The sequence below is a fragment of the Pecten maximus genome, chromosome 2 (genome assembly GCF_902652985.1).
Source record: "Pecten maximus chromosome 2, xPecMax1.1, whole genome shotgun sequence".
Taxonomy (NCBI): Eukaryota; Metazoa; Mollusca; class Bivalvia; order Pectinida; family Pectinidae; genus Pecten; species Pecten maximus.
The window spans coordinates 16052219-16075488 of NC_047016.1; the positions used below are offsets into that span (position 1 = coordinate 16052219).

At 34.3% G+C, this 23270-nt stretch overlaps 3 protein-coding genes across 4 annotated transcripts; 2 read left to right on the forward strand and 1 right to left on the reverse strand.

The window, feature by feature from the left end:
* Positions 1–2842: 2842 nt before the first annotated feature.
* On the forward strand, positions 2843–23135 carry LOC117319557 (mitochondrial mRNA pseudouridine synthase Trub2-like). The gene is made up of 8 exons (XM_033874349.1): positions 2843–3193; positions 7301–7537; positions 7920–8000; positions 8427–8485; positions 10094–10175; positions 11639–11711; positions 20206–20345; positions 21601–23135. The coding sequence occupies exons 1-8, from the start codon at positions 3067–3069 to the stop codon at positions 22041–22043; spliced, it is 1242 nt and encodes a 413-aa protein (XP_033730240.1). The 5' UTR covers positions 2843–3066; the 3' UTR covers positions 22044–23135.
* LOC117319547 lies at positions 12560–15542 on the forward strand. The gene is made up of 2 exons (XM_033874342.1): positions 12560–12926; positions 13380–15542. The coding sequence occupies exons 1-2, from the start codon at positions 12663–12665 to the stop codon at positions 14643–14645; spliced, it is 1530 nt and encodes a 509-aa protein (XP_033730233.1). The 5' UTR covers positions 12560–12662; the 3' UTR covers positions 14646–15542.
* On the reverse strand, positions 15611–19762 carry LOC117319528. 2 transcript variants are annotated; one of them, XM_033874324.1, is made up of 4 exons: positions 19253–19762; positions 18700–18899; positions 17811–17992; positions 15611–17227 (listed from the first exon to the last, which is right to left on the reverse strand). In XM_033874324.1, the coding sequence occupies exons 1-4, from the start codon at positions 19664–19666 to the stop codon at positions 16260–16262; spliced, it is 1764 nt and encodes a 587-aa protein (XP_033730215.1). In that variant the 5' UTR covers positions 19667–19762; the 3' UTR covers positions 15611–16259. The 2 variants fall into 2 exon arrangements, with proteins under 2 accessions (XP_033730215.1, XP_033730223.1); XM_033874332.1 differs by having other exon boundaries at positions 19435–19580.
* Positions 23136–23270: the final 135 nt, after the last annotated feature.

Below are 23270 nucleotides of genomic sequence, written 5' to 3' on the forward strand. Positions count from 1 at the left end.
GTAACACGAATTAATCCAGTCTCCGGATTCTCTTGAAATTAATTCATGGAAGTGTTTTAGACAAGGAGACGACCATGTATAACTCACACGAATCAGCTCGAGAGAAGCTGGCTTCTATGACGCCATTTTCATTATGACGTCATAATATTGTTACCTTGAAGCTTTCTCGGCCATGCCGCTTTAATTCGCTGAAAGTCAGCAGGAATAAACGTATAAGTATGACATAGTACCTTTAACGCTTAGTTGTATGTACAACTTAGTATCTCGTATGTACAACAAAGTATATTGTATGTACAACTTAGTATCTTGTATGTACAACACAGTATATTGTATGTACAACTTAGTATCTTGTATGTACAACACAGTACATTGTATGTACAACTTAGTATCTTGTATGTACAACAAAGTATATTGTATGTACAACTTAGTATCTTGTATGTACAACACAGTATATTGTATGTACAACTTAGTATCGTGTATGTACAACACAGTATATTGTATGTACAGCGCAGTATCTTGTATGTACAACACAGTATATTGTATGTACAACTTAATATCTTGTATGTACAACAAAGTATATTGTATGTACAACTTAGTATCTTGTATGTACAACACAGTAAATTGTATGTACAACTTAGTATCTCGTATGTACAACAAAGTATATTGTATGTACAACTTAGTATCTTGTATGTACAACACAGTATATTGTATGTACAACTTAGTATCTTGTATGTACAACACAGTATATTGTATGTACAGCTTAGTATCTTGTAAGTATACGTGCAACTTATTATCTTGTACATACAGCTTAGTATCTTTGGTGTACAACATAGTATCTTGTAAATATACGTTCAACGTATTGTCTTTTATGTACAACTTTGTATCTTGAATATATAACTTACTATCTTGGACGAAAAACATAACATCTTATATGTCCAAACTTAGTATCTTGTATGTACAACTGTGTATCCTATACGCACAACTTAGCAATATAGTCACATCCATAAACACTATTAACGCTAGAGGATTCCATTATTATCATGTACCTACAATAGATTAAGTTGTACGTACAAGATATATAGTTTTACGTACCAGGTAATAATTTGCACATGCGAGATACTAAGTGGTATGCACAAGATAAATAAATGTTGATAGTGGTCCTTATACACCGCCGTAGTTTCGCCTTTTTTTCTCTCTGTCCCAGTGATAGATAATAAATAATCATAGATTATACTTACATTAGTTGTATCAGACTCACAGGGAGTAATAGCATATACAAATTAGATGAGATTAAGAAAAATGGAATTAATTTAATAGTTTGTTCCTTAACCTGATGGCCGATTCCAAGGATAACCCATACAACCTACAGAACATCCTTATTTCCTCGGATAACCCATAAAACCTACAGAACATCCTTATTCCCTCAGATAATCTATAAAACCTACAGAACATCCTTATTTCCTCGGATAACCAATAAAGACTAGCAGTCTCATTTCCTCGGAAAGCCAATCAAGCCTAACAGCCTTATTCCCTCGGATAGCCCATAAAGCATAATTAACAGCCTCATTTCCTCAGATAACCCATAAAGCCCAATAGCCTTATTCCCTTGGATTATCAATAAAGCCTAACATCCTTATTCCTTGGATTATCAATAAAGCCTAACATCCTTATTTCCTCATATCAACCATAAAAACCTAACAGCCTCATTTCATCGGATTACCCATCAAGCCTAACATCCTTATTTCCTCATATAAACCATAAACACCTAACAGCCTCATTTCATCGGATAACCAATAAAGCCTTGCGACCTTATTTTCTTTGATAACCACCAAGCCTAATAACATGCAGCCTAATTTCCTTGGATAACTCATAAAGCCAAGCAGTCTTATAAACAGGACTATATATAGATACGTTCCTGAGACAGAGAATTCACGGTGAAATATATACTAAACGTTTGGCTCTGTCAGTGATTTTTGAAAAACCAATGTTTGAAATATGAGAATATTTTTTTCTGTGATCGTAATATTAACCTTATACAGTAGTTTAGTTCTGAGTTACCTCGTCGTTGGATACCCACGACTGATATTGCACTACATTTATCACGGCGTAGCGTAAGCGTAAAGCAATCAACCGTGGGTACCCGACGATGGAGATACATTAGCTCACCCTTCAGTTTGTTTTAAATAACTTCATATCTGCACGAACATGCTTAATCTAAGTGCCATGAAGTGCGTTGCATAACTTCAATTCAATTCAAAGTCGGTACGTATTATAACAAATCAACATTAGCTCTGATGAGCTATCAAAACCGACTCCAACAGTAAAAGACATGCAAAAAATACAGAAGAAAATATAAAATAAATAAAACATAAAAGCATGCAATGTATTTTACCCGATTAAAAAAACAACCTAAGTAATATTTACCTGATCGAGAGTAAAAAAAAACACATTGTAAAAAACAGATAATTGCAGAAAATGATTGTTTGGAAACATATTTTTTGGAGTTATCTCTTTAGATATAGCAGTATCACTATTTAGACACTAAAAAATGATTAATTGGAACTGGAAACATTGTTAAAAAAACAACTGAATTTGGGTTTCTGATTTAAATTTATTTTGCTTTCAGTTTCTGAAGTATAGTTTGTACTTGAATATCTTGGCACACATATGCTACACGTATACGGGTTTATAGAAATAAGATGTAGTTACTATGCAATACATAAACTTCTTCTTTGGCACATACATGTATTTTCGGTGAAGCATTCAATTAAAGGGAAATAATCCACATTATGTCTCAGCTACATTTACCTCCCTTGTGTCCACTCTTTTGGAGAGTGGGGAAATAATAGACTATTGCACATGTCAATCAATGTCGTTCAAAATATATAATTCTTTGAGTGGGAATTGTCATATACGATAAAAACGGCAATGTAACACACTTCCCATATCACAATATATCATCAGACTATTTCAAAACGGATGTCAAAAGCCTCAAGTTCACGATATCTTCACGTGATGACTTCTCGCTGTCTGTGAAAGAGGTTACGGTAATACGGAGTATTAACCATGCGTTTCAGATTTAGATCTGGGGAGCACGCCCTCAGAAATTTACATGGATATTTTTGTGTTTATAAGCCTGAGGGTATGAAGATAAAAGAACTGGTGGAAACTGTACATACAAAACTTTTGCAAGGTATATATGCAATGTAATACCTATTTGAATTCTATACGCCAACGCATTGTTAGCTTAACTTGGACAACTATATGTAAGTTATTAAGCAACATAGATATGAGCTTAATTGAAGCACGATTCCAACTGACTGCTGCATGTATGCTGCCATTATTTGAACATTGCTTTAAAACTGAAAAATAGATCCACAACACATGTACAACACCAAATTTTCTTCAGTTAAAGTTAGTCTGGTTAAAAGCAGATAGATTGTCAGAATCATCCGGACTATAAAGTCCCACAGGAATCATATGTAATATCATCTTTTCATTTTTTATTTAGATGTAATTCATATCCATTTATTTAATGATTAATTCTACCTAAGGCCTTGATGATTGTTTGTAGATTTTTTTTGTCAACTACACTGTATATGTACATATATTTTAACATTCATTATTTTATCAGACAAATATATTTTTGAATTCAATGTATTGTAATATCTAATAATTCAACCATGAAATCATTTCTTAGTACATAATCAAGAATAAGAAGTTTCGTTTATTCTAAATTATGTTCTGTAAAATACATATAATATCTACACTGTAACACAACAAGTTTTGTACATGTACTTGTATGTATAATAAGTACTCTGAGGACATGCCTGTTGTCATGGCCACCTGGGCCCTAGGGCCCATACCCCACCTCACCACCACCTTATGGACCTCCATAACACCTTATATTACCTATATATATGAATCAGATGAGGTGTGCCTGTTTTGACACCTGGCTATATTTTTGTCAAGTCCTCAATTACCCCCCAGGGGTCCATTTATATCATGCTGTGCCAGGCTCCTCTGTCTTACCTACCTGTAATTAGCATCTAACACTACCCATATATAATATCTACCTGTTGATGTTTTTCAAAAATGTATAGGTTTTTTTTTGCAAATCATCAAAAAATAATAATTTTTTATATATACATTTTTCTTCACATTAAAGATATTCAATAAATCAGGGACGTATAATATGTCCCTGAATAAATATAGTAATATATGCTGATTTTCTTAAATTACAAAAAACATGTGTATATAGAAGAAAATTATGAAATTGCAAATACAAGTGTTGTATAATTCAAGTGTTGTACAACAAGTACAGCTCCAGATACACGAACATACATGTGTGTTATATAAGCTTAAAACTGTTACCGTCCCCCCTCCCCCAAGTTTGCCAGTATATGTATTTCATAAAAAAAATGACATTGATTGCTCCCTCAGGCCATTATCTCATTCTGTGTTACCTGTAACTGATACATGTATATACCTGGAATCAGTTCCAATATGTTAGATCTTCAAAGTATTAGATACCTGCACACGGGTACATGTACAGAAATTTCAACTAATTCAGGGATTAATCTAGAATTTAGGGGAACTACCCTTTTTGGACCATATGGGAAAATCGAGGTACGGACAAAAAAAACCCTGGACATTAGCCCCTAGGACAAAAGCCCCTTCACACTAATCAAAAAGTGGACAAAAGCCCCTTCATAAAAATATATATATTTATTTTTTTTTCCAACAACAACTACTTAAGCTGTTACATAAACAATAAGCTGTTTCACAGGTGTTTAGTAGGTTTTTCATTGATATTGTATTCTCCTGGAAAGAAATATATCATTAATGGCTTCATTGTTTCTTTGGTTTTAATTATTCCTAAAATTAAACTTATTACAACAAAGAGCAACATGTTTGGTTAGGTACTTATTATATTATAATTTGAGACACTGCAAATATGGATCAAAATTTAATGTTTATTACTTTTGTAGACATTTCTTTGATTATCAATATTTGCAGTATATTAGGAAGTCAAAAATTATGTGTAATCAGTAACAATATGTTCATCATGGAGAACTTTCCTGAAATATTTAGCTTACTTAATAATATAAAGTTTGAAAAAATCAATCATGATGTTTATAACCACAGACATATAATGCTACACTGACATTGAACCAAGGACCTTCATTTTCCACACAATTATTCTCCAAATTTCAGAGATAACAACAATATATATATATATAGTTTCTGTTTTTCAAAAGTACAGATTTATATAAAGTGTACCAGCTAAATTTATAACGAAGGGGCTTTTGTCCGGGGGGGGGGGGGCTAATGTCCGGTGGGGCTAATGTCATGTCTGGGGGGGGGCTTTTGTCCTACACTCGGGAAAATCAGTTCTGAAATGGGGAAATTTAAACATCACAAAGTTTCAGTTTTTTGCTTTAAAAACACATTTTCCAAGAAAAAACAGCAAATGGTTAATTCAGAGAGCAAATCTGGAGTATTTGGGAATATCATTGCCATAAAAATGAGGGAAAATAAAATATTTCAGTGAATTTAAAAGAAGTCTGAGGGGAAAAATGGAACAAAATCCTGAGGGGAAACCACACATAAAAGGTAGTAAAAAATCCCTAGATTGATCCCAGACTATTTCAGTAAAGGAAGATGGAAGGTGTATTACAAGTAACATATATACCTTTTATAAACTTAAAATTTTGAAATGTAGAACTGTTATGATCATGCACTTAATTACCAGTACATTCAAAGAATCTCTTTCTTTACATGTTAAATCAAGGTTTAATTTCTTTATGTGTTCAGGTTTCTGACTTTAAGCATTGGATGCATACACATAGAATGTACAACATATATTTTGGGCTGAATTAGGTTTAAATAAGCATAATATCACATCATAAATTAAATTATGAATATGTTGCATAATTTAATCTGAAATTAATCTACAATATAATTTAATGTATCAAATTGAAAATGTTCAAGTAACGATAATTGTTTTCAAATGTTTTATTATATACTTTCATGTGATGAAAATAAAATTACTGGAATTAAACATGTGAAACATATTTATAACTTTTTAATCAATACAAAATATAAAGTACCAAAAGATAAATGAAACTTGACTTGAACAGATTAAATAATCATTTATTCTAACCATGTTGCTTATCTATAGGCAAGGAAACCTAATTTAAATTTACACTTTTCAGAATAAAAACAAAAACAAAAAAACCCCACAGAAATCTTAATACACTTTGTAATGTAAAAGATATATTTTGGGTTTAAGAAAAATCCTTTTGCATGGGAAATGCTTTTGTTATTAGCTATTGGCTCAGTACATGCATGAACAACAAGTGAGCTTAGGATGATGTGTGATGTCTGTCTTCTGTCTTGCTGTTGTCAACCTTTTCCTCTTTAACAACAATTTTCATTTGAAATGAAGAGGTATTCATCTGAGCAGCCACAATAATGAAATACAGTCTACCCTCGTTATAGCGCCACATTTCGTTCGTGTCAATTATGGCGGTATAACGAGGGTGGCGTTAGTATCGAATCATGGAAATTACAACAGTAAAAGATAATGTTGTACCAACGTTTTGATAAATACACAATGAGTTAACATAGAAGATACCATGGTATTGACCGTACATTTCGTAGCTTACAAATACATATTTACAAATGTAATTTCTGAAAAAAGTCATTAATTTGCTTTTGTTTTCACTCGCAAACTTAATTATCAAACCCTTCTAACCATGATCAAGAAGAACACGCTTTCATCAAATTGTTCATACCATAAATAAGAACACTTATTGAGCAGAAATCAGTCATGCTTTATTACAAATCAAACCATACCTGTGTGTAGATGTCACAAATATCTACCTGAGCGATAGAAACTCATTCAAGCGTATAACTAAGTTACCTGTGAAAAAGGAAATACCCTAACCCTGCAGAACACTGAAGAGTTCCTTGATCGCAGAAAAAAACGGATCAGGATGGCGATATCGTCGAGGGTAATATATAGGGATTCGGGGCGTTTATATTGTTATGAACGTGGCGGATAGCGGTATGCAAGGGTGGCGAACTTAACGAGGGAATTATATAGAAGGGAAATCCGTTCTAGGGGTGTAGGTGGCGGTATGTGAGGGTGGCGGTAGATTCGGGTAGCGATAGGTCGAAGGTACACTGTAGATGTCATCAACTTTAAAAGTTGCAATGGTGGCAGGTGAGAGATGCAGGTCCATTGGGCCTCTTGTTATTGTATGTTCTGAATACATTTATTTTTTATTTTTAGAGATCAATGGTTTACCAAATTACTGTTTGGAGACAACAAATAAAAGACTTCTGCCCAGTCCACAAAACCTTATTGAAGGACATGCTGCTTGTGGTCCAGAGCTGTTGGTTGCTGCAAGTCCAGAAAAGTCATTGGTTGAATCAAATAGTAATTTAGCTACTCAGACAACCTCAAGTTCACTGGCCCTTAGGACACAACAACAGTTGTCAGAGTCTGAGATATTGAGCAATCGTCTTGGTAAGATGGGGGGGATTTCAAGTGGTTCAATTTCTTGTTAGGTATGATTTTTAATTTTTAAAAACAATCGCTAAGTTATCTAGATCTGTATGCAACATTTTCATTGGTACATAAGTTAAGATAACTACATTTCTATCTTAGAGATATTGACCATTCTTTTTTTTGTGATAAAAAAAGGGGGGAAGGTCAAACATAGTAATAACATACTACATATACTAAACTATAAACAAGAGAGTCACAATAGAATGGAAACAGACACATCAAGGATAGATAACTACTGTATATTATAAAAATGTTCTGACTATAGTTTCTGATCCTTCCTAGTGACTCAAACAATGCGAGTTACTAGATTTGTGCATTCTATAATTTTTTGTGTGTACAGTTTTGGGTGACCGGTATGAGCCAGAAGATTTACATTTATTTGCAAACACTGGACTTGGACGGTACTCTTCAGGAATAGTCGGTATGTGTTGATGATTTCTTTTTATTGCTATGAATTAAATATTTAAAAGAGGGTCTTTGGAGATACTTTACATATGACACATATAAATGTTAATAAGAGAAATATCTTAAAAGTGTCTAGATTACTGTGTATCAGACAGGTACAATATATGTGAAATAATCAGGAACCTCTAAATACACTGGGGGAGACAAAGTTAATTGATGCAAACAGATACCTTTAATTACATCTAAACATACACTTAAAATTGGTCTATCAATCATATCCTCACTATGTACAGTAAGTATTAAAAGGTTCAATGTCATGAATTTGGATACAAATGTGGCAGGTATAGCTTATATGGGAATATCTGTTTCACTGTATTATAGGGCAACATTAAACATTTGGTTTAAAAGAAGATCACATAATTTGTTTTTATCCTTATTTCAGTTATTGGATCTGGAAACTTCAGATACAGAGCCAAAAAACTGAGTAATAGATACATACAGGTATGTAGCTATATATAGGTTTGAATCAAAGTTTATCTTTCTTTATAGAGCATATATACATGTACATGTAGTTAGCTCACCTGTCTGAAGGGCGAGTTAGCTCACCTGTCTGAAGGGCGAGTTAGCTCACCTGTCTGAAGGGCGAGTTAGCTCACCTGTCTGAAGGGCGAGTTAGCTCACCTGTCTGAAGGACGAGTTAGCTCACCTGTCTGAAGGACGAGTTAGCTCACCTGTCTGAAGGGCGAGTTAGCTCACCTGTCTGAAGGGCGAGTTAGCTCACCTGTCTGAAGGGCGAGTTAGCTCACCTGTCTGAAGGGCGAGTAGTCATGAGATTATGTCGTGGTCCGTCAACTGTCTGTCAACTTTTTTCCATTTAAACAACTTCTTCTCAATAACCAAGATATCCAGGTTCATGATATTGGGGCAGTGGCATGTTGGAATGAAAGGCTACCACGTTTACTACTTTCAATGTCATAAGGGTCAAATGTATCAAAATCTCCAAACAACTTTTTTTAAATACCTAAAATGGCCCAGTGTACTGATAAACAGGGCCTGTTGTATGCTGGAAAAAGAGAGCTACCATGTTTATTCAAATGAATGACCTTTATTTTTTATAGTTCTATATTTATTAATGTAGCCCATAATCAATAATTAAATGTTCGTGAATATAAATTTAAAAACCACTTATTGACCTGATCATGAATTGACTGAAAAGTTTGAAAAAATAAAACTGGTAGGTAGCGGTCTAAATTAGGACAGCGCTAGCCTTGCTATGGGTGATTTCTTTGTTAAGCAATAACTGCTGTATAAAAAAAATGATAATAAATGTATACCATAATTGGTATATTCATTATGAAGTAGTATATTTACAGGCTTCACATTTATTTAAAAAAAAAATGGGTTGGAGGTTATAAATTTATGATTTTCTGTAAGTATGTGTGTTTACCAGAAATTTAGTTTTGCCCACTGTAGAAAATGATATTTAGAAGATGAGATAAGATAGCGCTGTCCTTATTTAGACTGCTACCTATATACCAGTTATATTTTTTCAAACTTTTCAAACTTGATCAGGTCAATAAGTAATTTTTAAATTTATATTCACGAATATTTAAAGATGAACATAATAAAAAAAATCATGTAAAAACAAGGTTTATTCTGTCTTTGGGATAGAGATGTTTAATTTCAAATAGGTTTCAGATATCAGAAAAAAAAATGTGTAGGAAACTGCGTCATTTTTGGTAAAAAATCATGATATTTTGCAATTTTTTATGTTTTTTTGAAGTGGTTACCATAGTTTTCACAGGTCTGAAGATCATAGAGAAGATACGTTTACTTATCATTCACAGCTATATTAAAATTGCAAACAATGTATAGATTAAAAACAATACATTTACTTTAGTATAGGTAATAGGTAGGGTTAACTGGCTATTTAATACATCTAAAACATGTGCCTTATTTTTCAGAGTTGGGTATTTTTACTAAACACTGCTATCATAGGAAATGTGAAATTTTCGAATATTTGAATTCTATTTCATTCTGTAATTTTTCTGATACTGGGGCTAAATATTCATATTTGAATTCTATTTTTGACTGCATTCGTTGCTGTAGGTATACCATGTGAAAGGTCGTCTGGGATGGGCATCAGACTCCTATGACACCAGAGGGCGCATTGTTGAGAGGAGCACTTTTAGTAAGTTTGCTTTGTAAATGTTACTTCAAAATATCACAACCATGAAAATAGAGGAGAATTTTAGATGTCAAAATACACAGGTTGTATTTGGTAATCCAGTTTACCGACACATACTGTGGGACAGAGTCAATGAGTCAGATATGACAGTGTTGGTAAAGGCAATGTTAGCAATGACATATGACTGATTATGTAGTCGCAATTTATTTCACAAACAAAATGTAATTAAAGCTGGAGCTGTCTGCCAATTAAAGAGCTTGTGATTGATCTTGTCAAGAAAACTTGAATTCACACTGACTGGGATTTTACAATTCTTTGTAAACTTTATCTGTTTTTACAATAATCAAGAAATATTTTTAAGAATATTTATTTCAGATAAGGTTTTATGATGTTACATGGGAATCAAGTATCTAACAGTATCACCTTTTGTGAAAGTACATTTTCTCATTTTGTCTATAGCTAACATATGTAAGCTGTCTGTGTACGCTACAAAGTCACATGTCATCATACTCAAGATCATCAGTGTCATTGGTACCATTAAGTCTGTGAATGTGTTACTTAAATTGTCTCAAAATAGTGTTAGTTCCCACTTACCACAGTAAGAATGGTCTAATTCACAAAACTGAGCATAGTCATCGGGGTCATTGAAATTTTTGTTCATTTAGACACCATGGGAAATGTGCATTAATAGAACAACATTATTGTACCTCGCTAGTTACTGATTGTTTCTACGATGATAAGTTATCAACAAGTGATCAAAAGCCTGTGAGGAATTAAAGACCAAATTAACATTGCACACAGGTAATTTGTTCCCCATTGAAGTACCCCATTCAGCATGTGTATAGTCATGTTTGTGTACAGACAGGGTGTTGTCGGCCCTGTTTACAATGACTGAGAGGTATTATTGGACCAGTGTATGTTTTTCGCAAACAGATATGTTGCATTTCTTTAATGAAAATTTCTGACAGATTTTGATGAAAACAGGTTCCAGATAAAAGTGGGTGGATATGGTCAGATATTACAGGATGTGTGTAAAAGGTCAGTGATTGGTAAAGTCAATGAGAAAATACAAGTACATTGTATTTCTGTACCGAAAATTTCTATTGAATTGATGGAAACAGGTTCCAGATTAAACAGGTTGGATATGGTCAGATGTTACAGGATGTTGTTAAAGTCAGGTTTTACTGTGTATGTATCAGCATTGTGATGGCTTAGCATTTTAAAGAATATCTTAAAGAATATCTAAAGAAAGCCAAAATACTCTTGGTCAGAATAGATATGTACTTAGGGATCAGATTAGGTAGGGTTCAGTGTACAGTTGGATTGAAATAAGGTCTGGTTGTACAGGTTTCTATAGTATACATGGTCAGGTGTACAGAGGTACAATAAAACCAAGCTACTATGGAGATATTCCTAATAATACAGGTTTGATGTTAGTATTAGCTTATAGTGTGTACTCATTACAGGCCATGTGAACATGTCTTTGGTGGGGAAGGTGTGTGCCGCTATGGAAGCTAACCATCAGAGGAAGATGTTTGAGTAAGTATCACATTTTAGGTCACCTGAGACAAAGTCTCAAGTGACCTATTCTAATCGCCTTTTGTCCATCGTCGTGCGTCGTCGTCCGTCATGCGTCCATAAACAATTTACATTTTCGACTTCTTCTCCAAAACCCCTAAACCAAATTCAATGAAATTTGGCTGGAAGCTTCTATGGCTAAAGGTCAACCAAAATTGTGAATTATACAGTCCCCACCCCCCAGGGGCCTGAGGGGCGGGGCTAAAATGGGTCAAATTGACTAAAACTTCAAAAATCTACTTCTCTACTCTCAGATATGGTGGAATCAAACACTCTTCATAGATGGAAGGGTCTTAAGGTGCTTTACCAAAATTGTAAATTTCATGATATAGGGAAATCACATATTTGACTCTAATTTGTTTGATTTTGATTGGGATTCATTCTAACTTGGTTAACATTATCAGCATGGGATGACAGTTTGATGGCATGCGCATGTTGGCGCTGACTGACCCCCAGGGGCTGATGGGTGGGGCCAAAAAGGGTCAATTAAATTAACTAACTAAATATTTCAAATCTCAGGTGACCGTTAAGGCCCATGGGCCTCTTGTCTGTTTTTTCCATTACATATATATGTATACATTGTATATGCCAAGAAATTATCAACAATGATTATTATAAGTAAATGCAAAACTTCAGTACAATATGCAATTGATTTGAATATTATTCTTGGGACTTTCCAGGGTGGCACATCTTTACTTTGGACATTTTGTATCATTATGTAATTTGTAGTTTTCTCAAGAATTCAATTGCCATTCAACTGATGAAGATTGCTCTCTTCAATAGTCCGTTTCACGGTTATCCAAGAGTTTTCTCCCCTGTAACGTTTTTCGCCCTATGTGCGCAGGTGCGGAATGTCATGTCGCTTCCGGATAGTTTACCGGATAGTTGTCAAATGCAAAAATGTAAACAGCTATGGGGAAGATTTATTGTTGTGTAACAGGTTGCTCAAACTACAGCGGAAAATTAATTGACAACAGGAAGGTGTCACTGCATCGTTTTCCTGTGGACAGCAAGATTTCAAGAGCCTGGGAGCAACGGGTTAAGTGTTTTAGGAAGAACTTTACATTAAAAAACACCACTCGTTTGTGTAGTGAACATTTTGTTGGGAGAGGTGGTCCGTCTGCAGAATATCCGATCCCGAGTGTATTCCCTCAAAAAACCTTCAAAACATCCAAGGTAAATATCTCGAATTAGTATAATGACATGTGGAATCCGCAATGGTTTTGTAAATTCATTGACAAAATGATCGTTTAAAGAGCATGCATGTATGGTCCATTACGTTTATTTTTTTTATATTGTTGTTGTTTTTCAAATAAATGTGCGTTACGGTCACAGCTTGTGATAATAAACAGGTAAATGCCAGGTTTTTTTTAATATTAACTCACATCATTCACGTGACTTTCATTATGGATGCACATATTTAATACATGTACACGTGCTGTATCATCAAACAGCATTTGTTTTCGATAAAAATATAACGGCCATATATTTTGCATAATCCAATTGACATATTAATAAGATTTATGAAACTATGTTTTTTCATTCTTCTGTGCATTTTAAAATCTAATTACCCTAGCTTTTTTTTTTTTTTTAGAATTGTGTTTTGACATCTTAATTTTTCTTTTTCAGATTTCTGATTCCCTGTGCACACCACACATACTTTTAAAAGGGGAAGATGATAATTCTTCTGGAGAGAATGAAGATGGTGTTCTGCAGAGCTCTCTCCATGCCAACATTTCTTTTCTGGAGACCTCAGTGTTTATGCATGACTATGCAGGAGTAATTTCAGAGAACCATGTGTGTTCCCAGACTAATAAGTCTGAGCAAACAGATGATGTTGTGATACTGTCAAAGGAAGAGTTTGAAGAACTCAACTGTCTTCCACACCCTTCAAAAGAAGAGACAAAACAAAACACTGTTGATGTAGGAATTCAGTGCAAATTACCAGACATAACTATTGAGGACATCAAAAACAATGATGATGATGTGATGTTTTACACTGGACTCCCATCCTTTCCTGCTCTCATTATGATTTTGAGCCGTCTAAAAACCCGCGCAAACAACATGTCTTACTGGAGGGGCAACCATTCAGCTGGCGAGAAAAGGTATCAGAGAAGTGGAAAACAGAAACCCGGACCAAAAAGGAAACTGAGAATTGAAGATGAATTTCTCCTAGTGATGATGAGATTACGACTTGGTTTGTTGTTGGAGGACCTAGCCAGAAGATTTTGTATCAGTGTGACAACTTGCTGCAACATTTGGCGAACGTGGGTACAATTTTTGGCTCAGGATCTGGTTCCTTTGCTTATGTTTTGGCCAAGTAAGGAAGCAGTCCAAAGTAACATGCCAGCCACATTTAGGAGACGATATCCAAATACACGTGTTATACTGGACTGTACCGAGATACGGACAGAGACACCAGAATCTACCAGAGCTAAGTCACTGCTGTATTCAAACTATAAGTCTCATATGACCTGGAAGGTTTTGGTAGGCATCACACCAGCTGGAGTGCCTAGTTTGGTGACATCTTGTTATGCTGGCAGCATCTCAGACAAAAAGATTACAGAGAAGTCTGGAGTGGTAGATATGTGTGATGATGGTGATGCAATCATGGTGGACAAAGGATTTCTTATATCAGACATGACTACTCCTAAGAACATCCAACTGATCATACCACCATTCAAGAGGAAACATAGAAAATTCTCCAGGAGGGAGGTGGAAACAACCCGACGAATCGCAAATCTTCGTATTCATGTTGAGCGACAGATGCAACGTATCAAACTCTTTCGTATACTGAACGGTGTAATGCCTATCAGCTCTGCAGATACAGCTTCAAATGTTTTTAAGATCTGTACAGCACTGACAATATTGTATCCCCCTCTGATTCGCGGATAACTATAACTTTTACTCTTATTACTTGTTGATACAGAACAATTTTCTGGACAGTTGTGTTGTATAATTTCTCAATATCAATACATGATATAATATAGTCATCAAGTTCAAATCCAACTATGATATTTAAATAATTTTAAATCATAAGGGTGGATAATTTGTGTTTTGAGTACATGCTGAGTCATCAGAAGAACACATAACCATAAGATGCAAGTAATAGGTGTTAAATCAAGTTCAATCTTTGGATGATATATATTTATCAATAGTAATCCTTATAATTAGCACTTTTGAGAAATTGTGTTTTTTTGTATATATATATGTACTTCTGATGTAATATATACAGAATATGAAAGTTATGTTCAGAACTACCATGTATTTACTAGATCTGCATACATGTGAAAGTGTACATGTCTTATTTTACAGTATGCTGGAGAGTCGGGTTCAAACAACTTGTGCTTCAAAGTTTATGACACCTTCATACATGTGTAAATCTTGATTGTGATCTGATCATCAGATACTGTACATTAATTTCTAATTTCATTATCATATGAGAAATAACTGTGAATAAATCATCTGAAATCTACTTCAAAGTTGACAATGTTGGCCTTGAATATATAGGTCAAGGCTGAATTATCTGGAAGTATATCAGATTAAAATTAATTAAGACAATCTTCTTGCTAATGAGTTGGTTAAGTTCAAGTTTTAATCTTAAACATTTGTATTTCAGGAATACTAAGATTCATTAAAGTGTTAAATGTTATGTTATTGCAGATGATTATAAGTTATAAAACCTGGATAGGATTTCCATCCACTACTTGCCCAGGTGTGATGAGTCTTGATATTTGTGAAAGTGACACATGATATGATCACCCTTAATTAATCATGTAAACTTCAGCAAATGTATCCTTGTTGTCGGCCCTGAACAGTCTAATGATCTTGCTTTAATGACATTGATGAAATAAATCATATTCAGTTTAAAGAAAACATTTTGCTTTTATTGTTTTCATTTCATGACTTTTGAAGTTCATATGTAAACACAATGTTGGTACAATCAATGCAAAGAGCCTCCCTATGATAAATTAAATTAAATTGAGCTCTTATGAAAAGGTAATCACATATTGATGTCAAAGTGATTGTGATACATACATATATGTCATAAGTATTGCAATGTTGTACAAATCAGAAAAAGGCACCAAGTTCAGAAGAAACAGCAATAGTACAAATTAATGCCACTATTGTCAGTACAAAAAAAAACTTAATACTAATAGATGATAGTTTTTACAGAATCTTGATTGTATCGTGTACAAAATTATTATATAGTTGACACTTACTAGTTATAACTACTTTACATCTGATCATCACTTCATGATTAAATTTCAACTGATTCTGATTCATCACTGAAATTAAAATTTTCCATCACTCAGCCTCAGGTAAACATAAACATTATATACAAGGTAGTATTGCGGGATCTTGGATAAGGTTGATTGCACAATGTTATTATATGACAGCATAGGGAGAACACTGATCATATACAATGACGAATTGATGTTCACATTATAACACCATGACAAGTGAAAGATGTCCAAAATTAAGTAATTGTAGCACAGTTTCAATTAATTACATTTTGCGTTGAAGTCTGCGACTAAAGATTTCTGGCACTATATAGTCTCTGAAAAAGGTTGAAAGTTTTGGCAATAGCTCTTCTTTCCACAAAGGAAGATCAAAAGAAATCCTTTCAATGGAGATTCCCTTCCGTGTCCAAATCACGAAGTCGCACCACTTTCTTTTGGTCACTGCCATCTGCCCTTGTACCTGATAAAAAAATGGGTGGGACTTCTTCAATGTTAATTGGCCATTCATGTTGGGGACACAACAGAAATCTTTATGTGTAGCAGCATGTTTTGGAGAAAAGTCTCGATATTTGAAAGGACATTTGATTTCCAGAAGTCCTTCACTGTCTTCACAGTCACCACATGAAACAAAACCATCAGGACTAGCACCTATATATGGATGATCTACCATAACACACAGTCCACTCTCTTGCACAGTTATTGAGCTATGACCATTGCTTCTCATCTTCTGAATATATTCCAGATTGGCTGTTCTTTCATGATTAATCCCCCATTCCATTCCATCGTTGGTTTTATCAGAGTAATAACCCATTACAGATTTTACCAGACTGTTTGGATTTACATCTTGTTTCCTGCGACACACTACCCCGAAACGCGATGCTGTGATCCGCCCTATTCTTGCTTTCAGCCAGACATCATTTGTACTCTGTCCTTTGGTCAATCCCTCAATAGTATCTGTAAATGCACTATTGTCTATCAAATCCTGTACATAGTTATCAAACTCAATCTGACAAGCACTTGAAGACAAGTCCACACTATCATGAAAATTAAATTTTGGTTCTGGTAAACAACACTCTTGTAAGACATGTTCTGGAGCTTTCTGTTTTGGAAACAGCTTCATGTACCCTGCATTTGGCAAGACTTCCTTCATCTCTGCTAGGAATGAATCCCTATCCAATGGTGGCTGAACTCCAGATGGTCGGAATGATGTGTAGTCTGATTTATCAGCATTACCTGTAAATAATGATATAAGATTGATAAAGATCAGAATTTATTTGGTTTATTTTTGTTTAACTTTCTACACAACCAGAGTCATTAAAGGACATGGAAGTTTTTTTGTATAAGGGAAAGCCAGAGTGCCGAGAAAACCAATCAACCTATAGTCAGTATCTGGTACTGCTCAACATGAGTTTCAAAGTTGCGACAGAGGCAGAGGGCTAATGAAATAATGTAGGGACACCTTAACTACTTAGCCAGCATGACCCCTTAAAGAATGTAGAGCAAGTAATAGTCATGAACCTGCAGTTAATTCTTGTTGAAAGTATGTGTATAAATTAGGAAAATTGACAAAAGCAATTTATTTAGTCTTGATGCCCTAAACAAGATTTTGTTCTAGTCATTAAGGTTAGAGGTCAAATTAGAAGTTATATTTTCCAACTTGGGTAGACACCAGGTCACTTGCTATATTCTAGTGCATATAGTACACTCAAGCTCTCTGTCATCCAAAAAAAAAAAAAAAATCCATTACTTTTAAAATTTCATTATGTTAAACATTGATCTATCAATTCCCAACACACTATTTAATACATATACATACCAGTATTTGTGCATTTTCGAAATTTCATCTGTTCTGCCTTTTTGGGGGACAATTTCCTCTTTCTTGGCTGGCTCCATTTACAGGGTTCAGCGGTTGGCGCTAATTCCCCAGACTGCTTTTTCTCTGTGATGTCAACTAAGCCATACAGAAGACCTGCCACATGGTTGCACGATTCTCCATTTCTGCAAATAATACAAGAAAAAAACTATTAACATTAACCCTTTTTTATATTAATACTTGACATTCTTCATTTATGGTACATATAAAATTTCCCAACTTATAATATACAATAGATTAATTCATATATGTTGAGATCAACTATGCATATATATATAATCAGATATATCAGTATATTTTATGATCAACACTGATCATAAATCAATAATCATGATTACATATATAAAATTAGGATACATATGTAGCGGAACTGCACCGGGTCGATCAGCAACCAGGTAGTTCAATGCAATAATTAATGTAAAAGAGTGTATAAAATACAAATATCAATATTTTTTTTATAAATTGTGAGGAATCATAGAGGACCTAACCCCCGGGGCCCTACTGATGAGATAAATGAAATGATTTTTATCTTCGAAAAGAAAAAAAGCATCTGACTAGTGTTTGGAGGTCCTAGTTCGAACACTTGTCAGTTCATGCATTGTTATCAATACAACTACAGATATATACACTGTATTACAAGAATGGAGCAGATTTGTATATTTTTGCACACATTTAGTTTTACAACATACACATGTACACTCAGTATACTAATTATCATCAACACATTTTTACATAACATGCAAATGTATATTGCTTACCCAGTATATACAATGTACAGTGACTGTCATGAAAATATAATAGACTATATTTTATACATTCTAAATACACTCACCCTGCAGGACAGTTACAATCAGCTGCATGCACTTGTCCAGTCTGTTTCGATATACATATCCAAACACTGTAGTCAGGAGACTTGTTCACATCTGCCGTTGGCATGGATGGTACCACTTTACATGATACATAGCAGTGAGAACAGAGGTCTGTGATAGGGCTGTATCGTATGTGGTGAACATGACTATCTTCATAGAAGACCTTTCAAATCAAATCAAATCAAACTATAGTTATTGTCGCTACATGTATACAACAAATAACATATATAAAGCATACAAATTATGTATTTGGTATTAGATTGATATAAGAAAATATGACAGACTAAAAGATAAGTGTTCATAATATGTCAATCATTATACATTTATACATTGTGGTTGTATATTAATACAGTACAGAAGATAAAACATATCAATATCATTCAGAACCTGTTATCTGACAATCACAATTTATTTGACTTTGACTAGAAAGATACCTCGGATAATCATACAAAAGAAATATTTTATAAAACAACTTCCAGTAGTTAAGAAATATTAAAACTTTGGACCACCTCTCACCTTTGCTTTAAGTTGTTTAACAGCACCCATTGGAGCATTATCAAACGTCCGCTGTCTGTTCAGAACAAGGTAATTATATAAGGCATCTTCTAGAAACATAGGTATCTGCCTAACATTGTCGGTCCAGTTCTTCAATGTGGATGGGTGGGGTAAAATTTCGCCAAGAGGGGACACGAACTTACGGGCTTGGTAGAGAGTGGATTGTCTTTCATCTTCCCGCTGTAGTATATCTTTCCGTCTGATACCAAGGTTCAACACACCTTTCGCACGTTCCTTTAATTCAGCTGATCGTCCACTAACTGGCTGGTCATGCTGGCGCAAAAAACTCTTCAATTCTTGAACAGTAAGCCGATCAATTGTCTGCAGGTTCACGTCTTCATTCTCTTTGTTTATACTGTTGCTACGGTCCGCCATTGTTTACTGAACTATCCGGAAGTAATGCGAGACGTACTGCCCTCTGGCGGTACACAAGGGGGATAATAACCGTGATACGGCCTATACAATGGATTTGTTAGCAGCACTTATGCTAAATTAAAGCTTTACACTATGATATGCTACATTTTATATATACAATGTATATATGATCATCTTCGCTAGTCAAGGCTTCTGATTACGTTACACTCCACGAACCCTTGGCAGATATAGTCGTCAGTTCTGGCCCTCTAGCGGAAATTACCACCCTTTACACATGAAATTTCCGACCAATCAAAACGAGCGTTACCAATGTACTTCATCGGTGATGTCTACAAACACAGGTGGAGGCTTGTGTCATTTTGATGAGATATGTGATCAATAACTTCTATAAATTGATCAAACACTGTGAATGTTTCCCCAAAGATTGTACATCTCTGATGACCTTTGAACATTTTTAGTTAATTATTTTATTAAATGATTATACTCATGGAGACTTTTACATCTGCATACTCACTAATGAGAAATGTGTGTTTGTTTAGCTATGCTGGAGTTAACCCTGAGAGTCAGGAGGCATATGAACTGGCCACCCAGGGACTACTGCGACCAGAGGTGTATCTACCACACCCAATCATCTACAGTATCAAGTGTGTAGGATTTGACCTGCCACACTTTACACTGGGTAAGATCAGCACAGTGTTAGTTTTGAAAAAAAAAATGAATTTTCCTTTGGTATTGAAATATGTCGGAGGTCATTATTTTCAATTACCCCACTAGGCAGTTTTACCTTTAGAGAATTTGACAGAAATTTTATTTCTTAGATTTATTTAAAAGATTTGTTGTAATATTTGTTGTAATTTTTCTTGTTATTTAGAGAATTGAGATATGGAGGTTTTTGTCTCACGTGTGACAGAGTTTAGAAGTGAGACATAGGTGTTACTTTTTCGGCAGTGTTAACATTTCTGTTAAACTCTAAATTTCTCTCTAAGTACATAATTTATCATAATGGCACCTGGAATATACTTGTATCTACATATTAATCATCCCAACACACATTTCAGATTCAGAATTTTAACTACAATTTACTGTTAATTGTGCAATGTTAAAGTTTTCTGTTTAGCTTGGGGTTGAGTTTAATTTCTCAAAAAGAAATTGTGCTGTTTTTATGACCAAATATAGATTATACTTTCATCTATGTATGGAAATCCCTATCCACATTTCAGATTTTGAATTTCACCACATCTTACTGTTAATTGGACTTTGTTTAATTGTACAATATTAAAGCTTTTCGATTAGCAGGTGGTTGAGCTTAATTTCTCACTTTTTATATTTTGAGAAATACATTGTAGTAATAAAATCATTATCAAAATATTTCTGGTAATTACAACAATAGATACCAGCTGGTAAAGATATCCTACAAAAAGTGCTACAGATATTTTTAAACTGAAAAAGAGGAAAAAAAAAAAAGAAAAAAAAAGGACAATGTTAAAATACAAAATGAAAAAAAAGATAAATAACTTCTTCAAAATTTGTCTAAAATACTTACCGGGTAATTGCATATCCCAAAAAAGTAAAATAACAAATTGAAATAAACAAGGGAATTAACTCTTTCAAATTGTCAAATCAAAATGCTGCTCAGGAGAATAGTTACATGTACTGTATATATCATGATTTTGAAGCCTATAGCTAACAAGTTTGAAAGAAATTGGTCAAACACTGACCGAGGAGAACTCTAGAAAAATAAAAGTTTATCCCATTTATCATATTGCTCCTGTCAAATTTTACATAATGGTACTTCTGAGCTGATGCGAGCTTCCATTAGTTTGTGGATTATGAAAATCTATGAGTAATATTCTGCTGAGAGTAACTTTCATAACCTGAGATTGATTACTGAATTTTATTGAATATTTTAATGAAGCTTTGTTCTTAAATTTCAGAGATCCATGCCATCAATGAAAAGTGTCATTATCTAGCGGAGGTAATCCATAACTTGGGACTGTTAATGAAAACAACAGCAGTGTGTGCTGGTGTCCGCAGGATTCGGAGTGGGATCTATGATATAAACTATGCTCTGTTATATCAGGATTGGAATCTGTACAAAATCACAAACAATATCAAGCAGTGCTCGGTCATCCGGCCACCACCATTTCAACGAAAACTCAGTCCAACTTTAGGTTATTTAAACAAGAGAAATAAAGGTGTGTTCAGATACAATAAGAAACCTCAGCCAGTATCTCCAGAAATAAGTATGGCAGAGAAGCTTAAGCTCGAGGAAGAATCCTTGGAGAGGCAAAAACTGCAAGGAGAAGTGCAAATGTTGCTGTCAAGTAAATTAACTGAAGAAGAATGTGTAGAAAAGGATGAAAAGACAAAGGAGTAGATGTTTATTGTAGGGAAGGATTTTAGGATAGTAGTAATAATACAGCATTGTGTTGAAAACAACTTGTTCGAGGATAGAGACATTACTCGGGATAATTTTTCTATTAAATAAGTGTTATAGACTTTGTGTTTTGAACTTCTCAGAAAGCAATTCAGCATTTGTTTTTCAATATGAATTTGAAAGTAGCACTTTTCCAAATTTAACAATATGTTAATTTACATTGAAATTAGTTAAAGGTTTACCTGGAATATTTGTTACTCTGTGTAGCGGTATCCGTTCATGGTCAAACAACATGTCCCCAAAATCCAATTTCATCAATATTCCTTAACATTTAAATTGCCCACAGGAAATCATTACAGAATTTCCGAAAAACTACTAAACTAAGATTTTCTTTAAATCCAACAATGCTTTAATTTAAGGATTTTTTAAGTTAAAGGAGCATTGATGAAACTGAGCCTGGTGGCCTATATATAGACACAATATTAGCTAAGCCTAGTTGGGGGTGAAGGATTATGATCAACTTTGTTCAAAGTTATTACCCGAACGACCTACAATTTATTCGCTAATGACATTGGAGTATAAGAGTCCCATTTTGCCTGTAGCTTGTAATTGTTAAGATGAAAGTATTTTGTAGTTAGAAACAGCTGAAATATGCTATATGACGCTGCTCACAAAAAAGTAACATAATTTTTCGTTGAGTAACCATGTCATAAATGATGATTTCAATCAATTTTGACGCACATTCCAAGGAGCATTGTAGATGGTGTGATGAAAAACTTTCATTTGCTTGCAAGTATGTGGGAAAAATAATCAAACATGGGTCTGTTCCGCAAACAAGGATGTCTCAACCCATTCTTAATAGATTGGCCAGTCAGCACGAGGCTTGCCAAGCGCTGGTCAGCCAAACTCTTACACGGAACAGACCCATGTTAGATTCTATTAGTATATCATCTACATAAATGTTAACTGACATCTTCACAAATCCGACAAGCAATTAGTCCTATCGACGTCTGGTTCAACATGCTTTGTACAAGAATGGAATTTTTTATTTGAACATTATTGATTATCTTGATTAAAAGGAATTTGTGTTAAGGATTTGTTTTGAGGATTTGTTTCCACGTTGTTTGTCAATCTTATTTGTGTTTAACACTTAGTGGTAAGATTAGAGATATTGCCAAGTGATACCATTCCCTCGGAGATAGTCATCCTTCATACAGAGTTTCCTTA

Excerpts from the sequence above, each read along its gene's own strand:
- LOC117319557 (XM_033874349.1), top strand. The coding sequence starts at position 3,067 with ATGCGTTTCAGATTTAGATCTGGGGAGCACGCCCTCAGAAATTTACAT. Across the intron at positions 7,538-7,919 it reads GATATTGAGCAATCGTCTTG|TTTTGGGTGACCGGTATGAG; the intron begins GTAAGATGGGGG and ends TTGTGTGTACAG. Across the intron at positions 8,001-8,426 it reads GTACTCTTCAGGAATAGTCG|TTATTGGATCTGGAAACTTC; the intron begins GTATGTGTTGAT and ends TCCTTATTTCAG.
- LOC117319547 (XM_033874342.1), top strand. The coding sequence starts at position 12,663 with ATGGGGAAGATTTATTGTTGTGTAACAGGTTGCTCAAACTACAGCGGA. Across the intron at positions 12,927-13,379 it reads AAACCTTCAAAACATCCAAG|ATTTCTGATTCCCTGTGCAC; the intron begins GTAAATATCTCG and ends TTTCTTTTTCAG.
- LOC117319528 (XM_033874324.1), bottom strand. The coding sequence starts at position 19,666 with ATGGCGGACCGTAGCAACAGTATAAACAAAGAGAATGAAGACGTGAAC. Across the intron at positions 17,993-18,699 it reads GATTGTAACTGTCCTGCAGG|AAATGGAGAATCGTGCAACC; the intron begins GTGAGTGTATTT and ends TATTATTTGCAG. Across the intron at positions 17,228-17,810 it reads TCGAAAATGCACAAATACTG|GTAATGCTGATAAATCAGAC; the intron begins GTATGTATATGT and ends CATTATTTACAG.